At 36.2% G+C, this 17,973-nt stretch overlaps 1 protein-coding gene across 3 annotated transcripts in view; it reads left to right on the forward strand.

Moving 5' to 3' along the window:
* The window catches only part of LOC136031274 (small conductance calcium-activated potassium channel protein 2-like), a 294,910-nt gene that overhangs the window by 171,679 nt on the left and 105,258 nt on the right, over positions 1-17,973 (forward strand). For all 3 annotated transcript variants that reach the window (XM_065710711.1, XM_065710709.1, XM_065710712.1), the window contains 3 exons: positions 1,343-1,553; positions 8,100-8,195; positions 10,256-10,533. In XM_065710711.1, the coding sequence (XP_065566783.1) occupies positions 1,343-1,553; positions 8,100-8,195; positions 10,256-10,533 (585 nt within the window). The remainder of the gene's footprint in view (positions 1-1,342; positions 1,554-8,099; positions 8,196-10,255; positions 10,534-17,973) is intronic.

Below are 17,973 nucleotides of genomic sequence, written 5' to 3' on the forward strand. Positions count from 1 at the left end.
CCTTCTTTGTGCTCCTTGAGACAAAGTCCACCAAAATAATCCATATAAAGGAGGATAGAACACAACCATGCTTAACTCCTGATTTAATACAAATCCAGCTGCTAACCTCATTTCCTACCTTATTCGTAGCAGTGTTATTCTCGTACATAGCACAAATTACTTTAATGTGTTTGTCTGGGAGGTTTTTCTAGAACTGTTAGGTACTTCCCATTTTCAAAAATCATATGCATTATCTTCAGTAACTTCTCTTTAACCTCAGAGCCACCATATTGAAGAAACTTATTTACCACACTATAAGCACATAGAGCTTTTTTATTTTTTAATTCTTTTGGTACTATCGCTAATTTTTCCTCGAAAAATAGATCTTCCTTCACATCTAAGCTTACCACAAGGTTTTTCATTCCTTATCTTTTTCTGCAGCTCTGTCTCGGTTAGCACATTCTCAAAATGTTTTGCCCATCTCTCTTTAACTCTTTCCTTATTACCAATTGTGGCCCCATTCCTATCTACAACTAGCATAAGTGCGGATTGACTACTCCCTCTCAATTTATTAGCATGCCAGTACAATATTTTGCTATTATGCCGTCTAGCTGCATCTTCCAGGTACTCGGCAATTTTATCCATCATCTGAATCATCTGAATTCGTCAGTCAAAACGTCGATGGGATAGTCATTTTTTAACGTCGTAACATTCGAAGTTCCAATTTTAATGTTTCTTTAAATCATTGAAACTATTTTGGCCTCCAAGAAAAGCAATGATTCCGGATACCAGTGTAGGACGGGGATTTTACCTTAACAAGAAATTACTGCCAAAGAATAATTGAGACTTAAAACGAAGAAAAATTTATAAATACTCGCATCAAGGATAAAGGTAAAAGGTATTGATGTAGATAAACATTTAAGTCCTAAAACGAGTAAAAATGAAAATGAATACTTAAGTCACACTTTGACACAAGTTTGGCTTTTTGTTAAATTTTTATAAGAACGACTGCTGAGACAGAATTGAATTGAAACAAGAATCATGTTTTAAATTTAATAGCTTTAGTGTAACAACTGAGGGGTTGAGGAAGGTGGGGGGGGGAGCCGTACATCATCTACGGAAATTTTTCTGATGGTTTCAATTTTTAATGTTGCTCTTTACTCAGCTTAAGAAAACTAGTTCTTCTTAATCTAAAATATCATATAAAGGAATACCCAGGGACTATTTAGGTTGCAGATTGCTGTAATGGCAAGCTTACAAATTTGGGACTTAAATATTCTCTTTCTTTTAATTTTGTTTAACTTTTGTGAAGTTAGAAGCATTTAACGCTTATCCAAGCTTGAAAATTTTTAAAATCTTTTAGAACACTCTTGGATCGTCAACGCTCATGGGAAGAAAAAAAGAATGGACATTTAGGCAAACACAGACCTAACGTAGGATATCGATTAGGACGACGGAAGGCTTTGTTTGAGAAACGCAAAAGAATAAGTGATTATGCTCTGGTGCTTGGCATGTTTGGTATAATAGTGATGTGTTTAGAAAATGAGCTTGCATCTGCAAATGTATATAATAAGGTAAATAATATGTTTTTTGTATTTAATCGCGTGACTACTATTGTCTTTAAACTTTTTTCCGTACCAGTGTATATCATTCCACAGTGATGCAATCGAAATTTTCCTCACGGTCGATATTTTGTGAGAAAGATCCCAATATTATAGGTTCCAAACATAAAAATCCTGTATTTTGGGGGGTTTCTTCTGAGAGTTCCTAGCAGACAGGGCTTGAAAGAGTTTGGATGGAGGAGAAAAATTGATCAACACATAGACCCTACACGGCCTTTTATATTGACAGATTAGTATTATAGAAGCTGATAAGTCACGGTATTGGTTGTGTCGTTTGACAAACGTCTATTAAATCTTAATTCTTCTTTCTCTCTTTTTTATGTACTCCGTGTGAGCTATTGAGGTGTAATTCCTTCTTCTTTTTTCACTCTCTATTTTTAAAGGAGACAAAACGAGTGGCCTCACTATCCCCTTTGTATAAGATTTATGTATATCGTTTCTTGTTTAATAAAGTCAAGTCAAGTTTTATATTCCAGAGTTCCTGACAATGACGCTATGGCAAACGAAGATGATTCTTATTTGTCAAAATAAACTTCCTATAAATAAAGTACACGAAGTTTCAATTTCAACTTTTTTTTCTGGAATAAAAAAAATCGTTGAAGAGTCCAATTAAAGATTATGCTGATAGGGCCAAACAACAAGTCGGCTTAATTGCTCCTATTTGCCCTGATTTCCCAAGGGTCTTTCCACAGAAAGACAAAATCCTTTTGTGAATCTCAATGCGCCCTTTCTGGTCGCAGCTTCCATCCAATCACGCCTTCAGACAAAAACAGATTGAGGAAAAGTGTGGAATCCAATAAATACATTAGACTAAACAGCTCTTAGTCAAGCAAGGACATATCATATTGAATCGAAAGTATTAATATTTTGTCTTCCTTGTTTTTCTTTTTAGCAGTTAGAGATCACATTGGGACACGAAAGTCAGACCATCCACAAAGGGGACATTAGTGATTTAATCGTGATAAGTAGATTTAACATTGCCTTTCGTAATCACAAATATCTCATGTTTCTTTGGGGAATCCAAAACGCCCTTAAGGACTTTAACAGACCCTCACGCCAACCTTGAGGGAAAGGGAAGCTTGAATTCCCCCAGCCCTAACTTCTCGTTTGTGCAAGTATATAAGAAATATGTGATAAAATAAACTAATCATTGCGCTTAGTTTATACTGAAACAGACGTTTTTAATAACCTAAATCTCCAATATATTGCCAAGAAAGTTTACGGATGCGTGTGTTTTTCCAAGGGGACATAGAATCAATGGTCTTAAGAGATCAGGAAAGGGGTAACTCGCACCGATATTATAAGTCTTAGTGCCCTTTTCAAGTGGCCAAGAGGTTGGAGGGCAACTAGTCTCCCTCCCAGGACCTCCACCCCCCAAAGCTATTCAATCAAAATTCTGACATAACAATTTGGTTTGGTATATTTGAAAGGTCCAATAGCTCCCTGGGGGTGACGTGAACCCCCCCCCCCATCTCCTGGGGAAAGAGCTACTAGTTGTACAACTTGCCCATTGTCCCTGTTGAGATATATTTCAGGGGAGAGTTTCAGAGAGAGGGTGATAACATGGCATAATTTGGAAAACGGTCAGAAACTAAGCAACAAAACAAGTTTTTTCAACTGAAAATAAAGAGCAACATTTAGATTTAAAACAAACAGAAACTATTCTATATGTAGGGGGAGGGATGTACCTTCCTCAGTATTTGCTCTTAAAGCTAACATGCAGTTACGCTCTTTACCATACTGTTAGGCCTCGCTCTTTATCATAGACATGGAGCTACGACTCAGTCTTAGCTTTTATTCCGATGGAAATAATTGTAAAACTAGAAAATTTGTTAGACGACACTGCCTTTACATCTTGTATTATCTAATTTGGCTAAGTTCTAAGTTCTAATTCCCTCTTTATTTTTATGTATTTTTGGATTTTTTTTGTTGTTTTTGCTTTTTTTGGTTTATTTTTATTTTATTAATTTTTTTGCGGGAACAGTCAGTTATTTCATTCTGTTATTTTTAGGTCTTCCTCTATTCTATTATTATCTTTTCCTGCTGTTCACTAGGCTTTAGTCCAATACCAAAGACTCTCGGATGACAGTCTGTCAATAATCAATAAAAGTTATAAGAAAAAAAGTAATAGTTTGCTGGACTGCCAACACCCTGAACTGCTGACTGGCCAATAGCCGGCCACTATTGACAAAATGTGTCCCATATGCAAATGAATTAGAAATTACTAAGCTTGCTGAAAAGAACAACTGAAGACACACAGCTTTTTACGGAAGAGAAAAAAGACATTTGTTTCTACGATGACATTTTTTATTTCCTTTCCCTTTCTTATCACGTCCTAGTTATTTGATCTTGAAGTATATGATCCTTCCATGGAAATATTTTGCTAGTTAAGTCGAGTGGAAAGAACGTGGCTTCCGAAAGCATTCTATTATCCAACATGCCATTTGTTGCCGATAACTGGGTAATAAATATTGGGGGTTTCTTTTGTCACTTTTCAATATGAATAAAAAACTAAGGCACTTTAGATCCTTGGAAAAAGAAAATGGGGTAGTTTTTTTTTTATTTGAAAGCTTCTCCTTAACATTTGTCAAATGTAAGCCTATGTATGAGTCTTTTGAAATAAGGTTGTCTGAGACCTGGCTTCGATTATAAATAGGCCTTGGGCGTTTGATGTTGTATCTTGTCCTAACAATACGATTGATTTTAGAGAAACATTTTATAAGGAGTCAGAGAAAGCATGGAAATTTTAGAGGTGTCTACAAAATCATCTTTACAAATATACGATTTTCCAATATCGATGTATTTTTTTGTGAATTCATTCCAAAATAATTGTATATGGTAAAATCCAAGAGATAGTGAGTGACTACTGTAAGCTAAGTTTGTCACAAAACTATCGAATAAGAAGGAAAATTTTCTAAATATTAGAACGTTGGTATAAAAAAAAAGGTCCCTAATGCAAAGTGTAAAATCTAAGCAAAGGATTAACTAATTGAGTTCTTATCATTTTTTTTAGAGAGCCAATTGTGAAAACTCCCCCTTGAAGGTATTTTGCAAAGGGTGATATTAGGATATGCCACGCTCTCCCCTGCCATATTTAATTTAAATAAATAATCAAAATTTTGAGTTGTAGTCAGCGGTTTGTTTAGAAGTCAAGGATTTGTTTTGTACATAATTCTCGATTTAAGATGTGCAATACACCCTTGTATGAAGAAAATGTCATGCACGGCATCGTAGCGTACTATGTTTATTCATATGAAATAACTACAAAACAAAACTAGTCTCAAAACAATATTGATTCTCTTTAGTTTTTCTGAAGAATAATAAGCATGTAACATAATTTCCTAAGCAACGTCCTCAATATGCCTGATTGTTAGTATACCCAGGAATGGGTATCCTATCTTCTATAAACACAGAACTACCTCAGGTATGTCTTTGTCATTAATCATGATTTTCCCATTAGGGACAACCTAGAAGAGAACAAACCATGGCCCATTATAAGCAAAATCTAAAAATACGTTTTATACAAAACTGTCTAGGGAGGGAAAGTACTCATTTGTTGCTTATTCGGGAATGGTAACTATTATTCCCATTGGTTTTAGCAGTTAAAGGTAATTTTAAAAATTGAATTATGGGAATTTTGAAAAATATCCTGAAACTCCTCGAAAACCGAGTTGGGTGGAGACAAAAGGTGCGCCATTGGAATCATCATTTCCTAAAACCTCTGAAGGAAACTTGTAGTTCCCCCTTCGAAAGACAAGAAAAATCCCTTTTTTTGCATAAGTAGCACTGATGCGTCCTCATTTCTCTTGTTTTATTTTCCTTCGCCGCTAGCAGGGCACTGGAACAACAAGGAGAGCTGGCTAAGGTCTTATTTAAAAGTGAACTGCCTTTTGCAAGTATTAAAAGGATAACAATAAAATAAAACAGTTTTTGAACAAAAAAAAACTGTGTAATTGTCTTGCGTAAATGACGCACTTTTTATTTCGGTCTGATCTGTTTGTCCCGTAAATTAACTTTCGCGACACATTATTACTTTTAAAATTAACCGAAATTAACTGTCAACCATTCGACGATCAGTTTTAAATGACAATTCTTTTTCGCTAGACAGTTTTTTTTTCAAACTATGTTTTTACGCTTTATTTTACTGGGGTCCGAGGTTCACTCTTTACAAGGTTGCAGCTCCAACTATGCTTTATGGGATCATTCCTGTTCGTTTTAAGTTTTCATGTCGAATTTTACCTTCATTTGAATAATTAAACAAAACTGATTCTCTTCAAACATATTAAAGTCTTCCCTAATGACTCCAGATTTATAGTTTAGTTTCTACCAGGACCTTTGGCTCCTCGTAAGCGGAATTACACACTTATTCGAATATATTGCGCCATTTGAAGGGGTCAAATTGCCTCCTTCTACCATCTGTGGTGATATGAAGAACATCTCGTGATAGATTAAAATTTAGATAAAAAAATTCAGTTTTTGGGGATTAAAGCTATTAAAGTATGTACTAATAAGAGACCTAAAGTCAAATTGGCCTACAGTTTCAAGATGCATTTCTTTGGTTTTGTAACTCCTCCTTGTGGAAAGTAACACATTCCGTATTTTTGTAGGTTGAGCTCGAAATTTCCCTTCCAGGTTTTTCAAACCTGATGAGTTGATGGTGTAATTTTCCTTAAGGTTTTATGCTTTCCTAGGGAAGGGGGTGAGTCATCTTCCTAAAACGCGTATATTTTGTTCTCAATTTACTTTTGATAAGCAAATTAAAGTCACTAATTTTTATAGAATCATGGTGATTCTATGAAAATTAAGGTCCTGGGATTCTGGTTAAGGGCGGACCCTGGGGGTGGTTTTAGGGACACGTGCCCCCCCCCCAGAAGGTCAAAATTGCGCCATTTGCAGGATTTGAGGGTCAAAAAACACCAATTAGAGAGACAAATTTTCATTTCCCCAAATGCTGCAATTCTATATCTTACCCTAGAATCAGCATCAAAAAAGTATTTTTACTTTTCAGTGCAATCGAATGCGAAAGATATTCTTTAAAAGATTTTTCATTTTAGAGTCTCCGTTTCCATTATAGTTTTATACTTTACTTAAATTCGTTCGAATGAAGTGTTTAATCCTGTTAGCACAAATACAGGGACAAAATGTAGGGACATTATGTAGGGACAAAACACACATAAGTCTTAAAAACTCTCCTTAGGCATTTTGAATTTTGTCACAATACGATGCCGCTTGATTCAACATTCATGTATATATCTCTCAATTTTCGGCTTATCAAAAAACTATTAAAACAAGAGTCAAGAGCTTATATGGCACTTTTGACGAGGTCGAGAGCCAAGAGCTTCTTCCCACCAAGTTTCATTACGATCTCTCCACTCTGAGCGTTTTCCAAGATTTCCTGTTTCCCCCTCCAGCTCCCCACAATGTCATCAGATCTGTTCGGGATATAAAATAAGAGCTGAGACACGGTGTTCTTTTAAATATCAAATTTCATTAATAACCCACTCGTAAGTTAAAAATACCTCCTTTTTTCTAATTTTTCCGAATTAACCGTCCCAACTTTCTTCCTGTCCCAAAACTGTTCTGAACTATCTTGTTCACTCACCCCCCCCCCAGACGGTGTAATCGGGGAAGAGACTATTTATAATTTAATCTCGTCTGGTCCCTGATACGCCTGTCAACTTTCATCGTCCTAGCTCATCTGGAAGTTCCCAAACTATCAAAAGCGGGACCGATCGACAGACAGACCGACAGAAATTGTGATCGCCATATGTCACTTGGTAAATACCAAATGCCATAAAAAACATAAAGCAGAAGTTTTTATGTGATTTTACTCTTCAACTATTCTATTTAATAGTTCTGGTGCGAATTAACACACAAGTAGTATATAGTAAACAATACTATAGTACACTTCAATGATCTTTGTTGTTGTGTACCTATCAGGACTTAGGCCAGGTATAAGAATTATTGTGATTTCGAGAGTATTTGAAAGGTTTATTTTTTTTCTTCAGGTTAATTGTCTTTCCATTTTAAGAATTTTTATTTTAGGGAGGGTGGTTCTATAGAATATACAAAAAAATTACTGAGAACCTTTTAAATGACTCGTTAGATCCTGGTTCTTTAGATTTGTCTAGCAATAAATACATAAAACAGCTTTTGAATAGAGTTTACTGTAAAATAATACGTTGGAATTTTGTGTTTATACAATTTTGAATTTGCCCCAATTTTAAAAAAACACTACAGCTGTCAGTATCACATAGCCGTAGGCTATAGGTTTAATGTTGGAGTTGCAGTAATATTTAGAATAGCTGTCCTTGAGTAATCTTCAGCAAAGTTTTTGCGGTTGTAACTATTCAAGTCTAACTATGTGTAACTATTTATAATCGATTCCAACTACCGATTCCAAATAATCGATTCTCAAATAATCGATTCAAATAATCGATTCTAATAATCGAATCAATTAACTAACGATTCCAAATAATCGATAACTCTTTTTTTCAGGCTTCTTTTTATTCCACTGCTCTTAAGACTTTGATAAGCGTTTCAACTGTGATACTCCTTGGTTTAATTTTGGCATACCATGCCTTGGAAGTGCAGGTGAGACATTTTTTTTTTTTTTTGCACTCGATGAAGAAAATCACTTGAACAGAATCTTGCAAATAATACTTTTTAGAAAAGAGATTTGAAAGATACTCCTCGAGTTATGAATCACCTCAGTGCACTTAAATGTTTCCCAACTCTTAAGTTACTGATAAATTATGTGAAATCTATGACCTACGATAAAAATCTTGTATCTTGCACAGCAATTCCGGCAATGTCACCATGAAGGAAACGTTATTCACATTTTAAGTACCTCTTGAAGGTCTTCATGATGGGAGTTTCAAACTGATAGCTCCTTGGAAAAAACCTTGCAAAATTAAGCAAATAATCTGGAAAGCGCTCTTCTAAAATCTTCCGGGAATATATCAGAAGATTGTTCTGGCGAGATAGTCAACTGACATTTAAGAAAGTGTATTTGTACAAAGTTCTGTTTGAAAAGTTTTTGGCTTAAAGGTGGAAAGTTATATTGACATATTAATTTATTTTCCAAAGAAATTCCATATGCTTCAACATAGTCACTGTAGTGTTTTTCCTAGTGAAAATTCTTTGTTGGAAGTGTTTTTGATCCATTTATTGAAGGCGAGGCGGAGAGGTCTTCAGAACACAATTTCATGTGCATCTTGATAATAACGATTATATAGAAAATGTAATAAGCAACATGCACAAACTAAATGAAAAAATATGTAAATTGAGTCAATTCGCTAGCATTTACTAGCGAACTGAGGGTCGACTGTAGAAGGACATATTCGATCGGGAAATGAAGAGTGTTTTGATCTGGGAATATAGACAGTCTCTTTAGGATTCCCTGCCTTGGCGGGAACCTAAAGAAACTGGGTAAAACGAAGTTTCCTGTCATGCGAACGCTTGGCTTAACTTTGCTTCCGACTATAATTTGGGAGAAAGATCGTAAATGCGCGAACAAATTGTAGCTGGCATTGAAACCTACCGGATAGGAGCCTAACGGCCCAGACCAAAAGATGCTACGGAAATTGGAATATTTTCGGTCGCACGAGACTAAAAAGTGTCACCTGTCTTTGAATAGTATAGATATTCCTAGACAAAAATCGTTACTGATCTTGGAATACTCTTTATTTTCCCAGACAAGAGGGTGACTCTGGCCATGGATTTTATTCTGTCAAATCCATCCAAAAGGACTTAAAGAACTAGAAAATTTTTCGGTCAGTCCAGACCAAAAAGTGCTATTGGAACACTTGGGGTGACTGTGAAAGCCACACTGGACTTCCTGATTACATACATTACACAAAGTAATTACACACAATAATTATCGCGAAAATGATTTAAGCACATGAAATACGTTTTTGATGTCCGAATAACTTGAAACGTTCTGAGCCTTTATCCTGTGTCCATTTGACTTTAAGGCAGAACCAATTTTGTCAAAAATTTTTTAGTATATGAGCTCAACTGTCAGGTTTGGTTAATTTGAATCTTACAAAGCATTAACCCTATTCCAAACTTACAGAACTGAAAATCGCTAAAGTTTTCTTGAAAGAAATTACTGTTTTTATTTTTCTGTAAACTAGTTAGTATTCTAATTACTATTTTGTAGATGTTATGACAAATAAAAAACAAAAAAAATTATGTTCAGATCTTTTACGATTTAGAATTTGTCTCTTCTCACCTTAAGTTTTTATCTCACTCTTCACTTTTCACGATCAAACTTTTTTTTAATTTGACTTAATAGCTATAAAAAAACTTTCATCGTTTGACCTTTTGCTGCCACTTACTACTCCCTTTCTGATTAAGGAGTTATATTCTTCAAGAGAAATTCATGAAAGTGTAAACTGCAATCCTATCTTCGTGTTTTTACTTTGTTCTTTTTTCTAATTTACCATTCTCTTAGTTTTCTTGTTTCTGCTTTAATTCATCGATCTTTGTGCAATTGTTTAAAACTTATGAGAAATTTGTTTTCATTAATACAGATTTTATTAAAATAGCGATAAAATAATCCAATGTAATGTTTTTAAAAAATATCCAAACATTAGAACTTAATCCTAATAAGCCAACATTCGTTTTATTGGTGATTTTTTCTCTTTCAGTTATTTTTAATTGACAATGCTGCTGATGATTGGCGAATAGCTATGACTTGGCAACGTAACTTTCAAATATTCTTGGAACTAGTCATATGTGCCGTCCATCCTATCCCAGGCGAATATTATTTCCTTTGGACTACAAAACTGGCGAACAACCCACATGTCATCGAGTCAAAATGGGTTCCAATAGATGTCACCCTTAGTTTACCGATGTTTTTGCGACTTTATCTGATTTGTAGAGTAATGCTTCTTCATAGTAAACTCTTCACTGATGCTTCCTCACGGTGAGCATCGTTTTTTGTTTTCTTTTTTATATTTCAAAGAATGTGTTACTCTCAGAACTTATGTTCTATTGGAAGTTCAGGTTTAGACTGAACCAACCCCATTTTTGTCAATTCCAGATTGAGAGGACCATAGCATTGCTGAAACTCAATGTGTGTAGTATCTATTGTAGTATCTATTGTCAAAGCTGCAAACAGCCATGAGGAATTCAACTCGGTGACTAGTATCTTTTTACGTAACATAATATTGCTGATACGGCTCTTGAACAGTAGAATGCTGATATTACAGTCCACTAATATTGCAACGCAGCTACAACGCGGTCCTTTAGCTGTTTATCCACACATTTTTTTTCCAAAATTCTCTCATCTTAAAATAACAAATATTGCATAAGTTGTGCCACTGCCTTAGTGCTTCAGAAAACTCTTGTTGATGATATCTGACACAAGTAAAATTAGTACCAGCTAAAAACTCTTAATAGTAAAGTTCTTACTTTTCTGCGTCTTAACAAAAATTGTTAGATGACATTAGTGAGTTTTCTGACGCTAACACAGGGCCTCTGACAATAACCTAGCCTCTGCACCTAGCGCTATTCTGATGACGCTGAGAAAAAAATCTTTTGCAAGATTAAACAGAAAAAATTTCATTAACTGAAAGTAAGGAGCGACATTAAAACTTAAAACGAACAGAAATTACTCCGTACATGAAAGGGGTTGTTCCCTCCTCAACACCCCGCTCTTCACGCTAAAGTTTGACTCTTTCTCTAAACTCTACTTTTTAATACAGTAAAAAACTTCAGCGTAGAGAGCGAACTCACTCAGCCTCGTAATGTTTGATGAGTAAGACTAAACTTGATGAAACTTATATATTTCAAATCAGCATTAAAATGCAATTCTTTTGATGTAACTATTGGTATGAAAATTCCGTTTTTCAAAGTTTCGGTTACTATTGAGCCGGGTCGCTCCTTACTACAGTTCGTCGCCACGAATTGTTTGACGAGACATACTACTTTATGGTTATTAGTTACCTTCAGCAGCACATGATTCAAACAGATTCCAGCAAACTTTCTTTAGGTTTCTAGATTGCTTTTGCAGTCAGTAGTGGTTTTATGTCTCATAATTTGGTGGAGGGGGAGTATACCCTAGGAGTATAAAAATATTAAATAAAAGAATATTAATGTCAGAGGTCATAAAAACTTGGTGGCAGCCCCCCCTGCCCTGGCCTAGAACATCCCCTGCTGGTAGTTCCAGTAGATTAGAATATTGTAATTAGCAGTTTTTATCATCTAGTGATTCACTTGTCAGACTGAATAGAACCAGGTTCTCATAAAAGATTCAAAATTAATACAATTTTATCTTCTTTGGGTTTGAATAAAATGTAAATAAGCTAGTTAAACAGATAGACAGCTTACAAATTATTATGACCTTCGTAAAACAACTAGAACTCTTTAGACGAGTTTTTTTTCTCATAAATTCTGCCGTTACTAATGTGAGCACTAACTTGAGTCAGAGAAAAGTCATGTTGAAGTGTCACCAGTGAGCTTACCGGTAGCTACCTAGTGAAGTTCGAAAAAAGTATATCATTTCCTATGCTCTTCCTGTAACAACAAGAAAGCTCTGTTTATAATCATAATATTGACTTTTTTTTTATATTACATCATCACAATATAAGCAAAGAAAAAAATATCTTAGACATCAATACCAGGAAAGCAATATTAGATACCGTCCTCTAGCCACCTAGCCTTGCCAAAATACATTAAATGAAAAAAAAACTGTTTTTCTACTTAAAGTAAGAATCAACATTAAGACTTAAAAAGAAACGAAAAGAGGCTATTCCATATTTGAAGGGGGGTTTCTCCTCCTCAGTACCCCTCTCTTCACACTAAGGGTCTTTAGTAAATCTCAAAAACGGTTCTAATTCTAAATACACGGCTCTTGTGTTTCAGGAACCGTTCTTAGAGAACTGAGAAAAAGATCAAACTTTAGCGTAAGGATTGGGGTATTGAGGATGGACAGCCCCCTCCCCTAACATACGGAATAATTTTTGTTCGCTTTAAGTTTTGATGTTGCACCTTACATTGTGTAGAAAAACTTAATTTTTATCGTTTTTCATATAATTCCTGGAAATCTTCCCTCCCCCTCCAGGGAAAATCACCTTCGATAAAAAATTCCGCCATAGAAAGTTCCTCCCTCTTAAAATCCTCCCGGACAAATTACCCTTCTTTACCGGAAAAATTAAAATTACTCCCGGACAATTCCATCCTCGCTGCAAATTCCGTCAGATAATTTCTTGCTTAACATTCTGCCTAAAAATACTCCTTAGCATACTTTCATTTGAAGAAAGACTTGTATTTATTTAATTTCTGATGCTTTTTAAGGCCATGAGTGGATCTTCTTCTGTGGAAAATATTTCCCAAAAATCCCCCATCCAATGGAAAGTTTCTCCTGCAGATACACATAGATAGTATCTCCTGTCACATTTTCCCCGTTAAGAATTTCTTCAGTAGGAAATCACCCACGTGAAAATCCCCCAGAAAATTCCAACCGCACGAAAAAATTTCCTCGAGAAATTCCCCCTAATCATCTCCACATGTAAGATAAGGTTGTCAACGAGACAAATAAATGAAATTCAGATAGAAATCCTGGAAAATTTCTCCCGTGTAAAATTTCCCCTGGAAAGCTCACCCCCAGAAACTTTAATCCCAATGGGAAATTTTCCCTGTAGAAAATCCATCCTTAAGAAATCTCCCTTCGAAAAATCATAATATAATATTCCTCCCTTCTTTCACTTAAAAAGGGCACCGGAACTTTCGATTTCCGTTTCAATGAGCCCTCTTCTAATGTTTTAGGACCATTGGTTTGACACGATTGACCCCGAGGAATAGAAAAAATAACAAATAACCAATCTATCTTCCAGTAAAAACTACAAAATTCCATTTTTATAGATACGAATTTGGAACCTCTACAGTAGGGTTATCTGATACGTTGGCACTGACGTTATGATTTTCATTAAAATTACTTTATTTTTAGGGACTATTTCCCTCCTTTTTCAAAAATGTGGTAAATTTCTAGGTTTGTAATCTTTGAAGGGTAACTCTCAACTTGATGAATCTTACATATTTGAAATCTGTTTAATAAGCCGATCCTTTGATATATCTACTGACATCAAAATTTTGTTTTTTAGAGTTTCAGTTACTATTGGGCACCGCCCCTCCTTACTTGCTGTTTGTTTCCACAAACTGTTTAATATCGGTCGAAAACTAGAGTCTTTTCCTTATGCCTCATTTAAAAGCTATGAAAGATAAAAACGCAATTATAATCATTCCATGAAGTTTTGATGTGAGCAATAGCCATTAGTGTCAGTCGTTAGCTTTTTAAACTGGATAATATGAAAAAAACTTCGTTTTCTTAAAGAGTTAAAGAGGCTGCGTCCCAAAGTCGAACCTTAAAACGTACAGGAATTAGGTGAGGCAGTTGGGGGCTGCCGCCCCCCAACCCCCCGCTTTTAAAGACTCTTATGTACAGGTTTTTTGTTGTGGGGGCTACCGCCCCCTAACCACCCGCTCTTGGCTTCGGAAAGGCCCTATTTTAATTAACAAAACAAAAAAACTGTACAAAAGAGTCTTTAAAAGCGGGGGGTTTTAACCAACTGCCTCTCCTAATTCCTGTACGTTTTAAGGTTCGACTTTGAGACGCAGCCTCTTTAACTCTTTAAGAAAACGAAGTTTTTTTTCATATTATTTCTGTACGTTTTTCTACAATCCATGGTGGATGTAATTTAATAATTCCTGTACTCCTCGTACAGGAATTAGGACTGCCTCTCCTAATTCCTGTACGTTTTAAGGTTCGACTTTGGGACGCAGCCTCTTTAACTCTTTAAGAAAACGAAGTTGAAACTTTCGGGGGGTTAAGATTTTCCTACGAAACTTTCAAGGAAACTTACTTGGAGAATTCCGCATCGAATGAGTCTTCGTACACCCAGATCCGATGTCGGCTGTGACCTGTAGGCGTCGAGGAAAAAAAAGAATATGAAGATTAAGTGGCTATGCGTGGTTTCTGGAAAACAGGAAAGGAGTTATCGGATCGAGCTGAAATTTCGCGGATAAGCTCCTGGGCCCTAGGGAACCTTAACTTGTGAATTTCAGCCCGATCGGACAACTTTAAAGGGGGGCTGGGGTTGGTGGGTCGAAACTTTCGGCCAGATTTTCCCCATGAAGGAAAGGTCGGAGGGGGATGAAATTTGGCAGGTTTCTTAGTTGAAGCTCGGGCTACGAAATGCATCCCTCTCCATTCCTCTGCGACCACTGGAACCGAAGATCGCTTAACATTGTCGTGGTTCGCCTCTTTATAGAGGCACGAGTGTGCCTCCTTGACGAGTGTGCCTCCTTGATGTATCTTATAGTTCACGTTCTTGAACGAAAAGTTGAAACTAAAAACCAAAGGGACAACCATAAAGTTTAATTGAATGTAAATTCTAGATAATCTAGAAGGTAAATAAAGGAGTTTTCGCGAGAAACAAAAAAATAACTAGAACACTCAATTAGATGATACAAATAATAACAGTGTTGACTATTGTAAATAGCTTCTGGGGATGGATATTTGGCTTTGTTGCACATTAAAGTACCAATGACATCAAAATAGTAGCATTCCCCCCCCCTGAATCCATCATGAAAACAAGCTTGAAAATAGTATTTTTTCTAAGATTTTTCCTTATGGTTGTTTCAGAATAAGTAGGTTTGTAGGGCTGTGGCACATTTTCATCAGTGTTGCCTCTGTGAACCAGAAAAATAAATAAACTAAAATAACTAGTTGAACTTAACAACATTTTTGGCGTATAACATTCAAGTATGTATTATAAATTAATCTCCGAAGACAACTATGTCTTCAAACAAAAGCTGCTACGCCTTCTGAAGCTGTTTTAACTTACCACCTAGTTTATACCAAAAGACCTTTTTTGCTATAAACTGGATTTCCATTTATTTTTTCCGTCTTGGAATATACACGATTTCAAGCAAGAAAATTAATTTTCACTGTCCTTCAAACTTCTAATTAGAGACCTTATGCATAACTAAGAACTAACGAAAATTTTTGAAAACTTTTCTAATGCAGCATTTCAGTATCTACATATCCTTTATATGGTTTACTTGACCCAAAAATTTTGCTAGTACCTTTCCTGTTTCATGAGGAAATCAAATATTGCACTTTTTGTTTATATGGTACTTGGTATTAACCAAGTGACATATAGCGATCGCAAATTCTGTCGGTCTGTCTGTCCCGGTTTTGCTACTTTAGGTACTTCCAGGTAAGCTATGATGACGAAATTCGGCAGGCGTATCAGGTACCGGACCAGATAAAAGTAGAAATAGTCGTTTTCACGATTTGACCGTTTAGGGGGGCAGTGGTGGGTCGTTTAATTCGGAAAAAATAGAAAAAATGAAGTATTTTTAACTTACGAACGGGCAATGTGATTTTAATGAAATTTGATGTTTGGAAGGACATTGTATGTCGGAGCTCTTATTTTAAATCCCGACCAGATCCAGTAACATTGGGGGGAGTTGGGGGGAACCTAAAATCATGGAAAACGCTTAGAATGGAGGGATCGGGATGAAACTTGGTGGGAAAAATAAGCAGAAGTCCTAGATAAGTGATTGACATAACCAGAAAGGCTCTGCTCTGATTGGGGGAGTTGCGGGGGGGGGGGTTAATTCTGAAAATTAGAAAAAATGAGGCATTTATAACTTACGAAGGAGCGATCGGATCTTAATGAAATTTGAAATTTGGAAGAATATCGTGTCTCAAAGCTCTTTTTTTCCCGACTGGATTCGGTGACATTGGGAGAATTGAGGGGGGAACCTAAAATCTCGGAAAACGCTTAGAATTGAGGGATCGGGGTGAAACTTGGTGGTAAAAATAATCATAAGTCCTAGATACGTGATTAAAATAACCGGAACGGATTTGCTCTCTTTGGGAGAGTTGAGGGAGGAGGGTTAATTCTGAAAATGAAATAAAATGAGGTGTTTTTAACTTACGAAGGAGTGATAGGATCTTCATGAAATTTGATGATTAGAAGGATATCGGGTCTTAGAGCTCTTATTTTAAATCCTGACCGGATCCGGTGAAGGGGAAGTTGGGGGGACCTAAAATCTTGGAAAACTCTTAGAGTGGAGGGATCGGGATGAAACTTGGTGGGAAAAATACGCACAAGTCCTAGATACGGGATTGACATAACCGGAACGGATCAGCTCTCTTTGGGGGAGTTGGGAGGGAGGGTTAATTCTAAAAAAAATATAAAAAATGAGGTATTTTGACTTACGAAAGAGTGATCTTATCTTAATGAAATATCATATATAGAAAGACCTTGAAACTCAGATCTTTTATTTTAAATCCCGACCGGATCCAGTGTCATTAGGGGGGGGGGCGGAAATCTTGGAAAACGCTTAAAGCGGAGAGATCAGGATGAAACTTGGTGGAAGAATAAGCACAGGTCCAAGATAGGTGACTAACATAACCGGACCGGATCTACTCTCTTTGGTGGAGTTGGAGGGGGGAGTAATTCGGAAAAACTAGAAAAAATGAGGTATTTGTAACTTGCGAACGGTGATCAGATCTTAATGAAATTTGATATCTAGAAGGATCTTGTGATTTAGAATCCTCATTTTAAATCTCGACCAGATCTGGTGACACTGAAGGGAGTTGGAGGGGGAAACCGGATTTCTTCGAAAATGTGAAAAATCGAGGTATCTTACAAATCGGATCTTAATGAAACTTGATATATAGAAGAATCTTTTGTTTCAAATGTTCCATTTTCAATTTGAATCGGATCCAGGGACATAGAGGGTTGGAGAGGGAAACAGAAATCTTGAAAACCGGAAATCTTGGAGAGATCGGGATGACACTTGATGGGAAGAATAAGCACTAGTTATAGATACGAGATTGACATAATTGGTACGGATCCGTTCTCTTTGAGGGAGCTGGGGTTGTTAATTTGGAAAAACCAGAAAAATTGAGGTATTTTTAGCTTAAGTACAGGCGACCGGATCTTAATGAAATTTGATATTCAGAAGGAACTTATGTCTCAGGGCTCTTATTTCAAATCCTGACCAGATCTTTTGACATTGGGGGAGTTGGAGGAGGAAACTGAAAATCTTGGAAAACGCTTATAAATGTCGTAGATACGTGATTGACGTAACCGGACTGGATCTACTCTCTTTGGTGGAGTTAGGTTGTGGGGTTCAGTGCTTTGGCAAGTTTGGTGCTTCTGGACGTGCTAGGACGATGAAAATTGGTAGGCGTGTCAGAGAGCTTCACAAATTGACTTGATTAAGTTGTTTTCCCCGATTCGACCATCTGGGGGGGGGGCTGAAGGCAGAGGGAAAATTGGAAAAATGGAGGTATTTTTAACTTACGAGTGGGTGATCGGATCTTAATGAATTTTGATAATTCGAC

This window comes from Artemia franciscana, chromosome 9 (genome assembly GCF_032884065.1).
Source record: "Artemia franciscana chromosome 9, ASM3288406v1, whole genome shotgun sequence".
NCBI classification, from domain to species: domain Eukaryota; kingdom Metazoa; phylum Arthropoda; class Branchiopoda; order Anostraca; family Artemiidae; genus Artemia; species Artemia franciscana.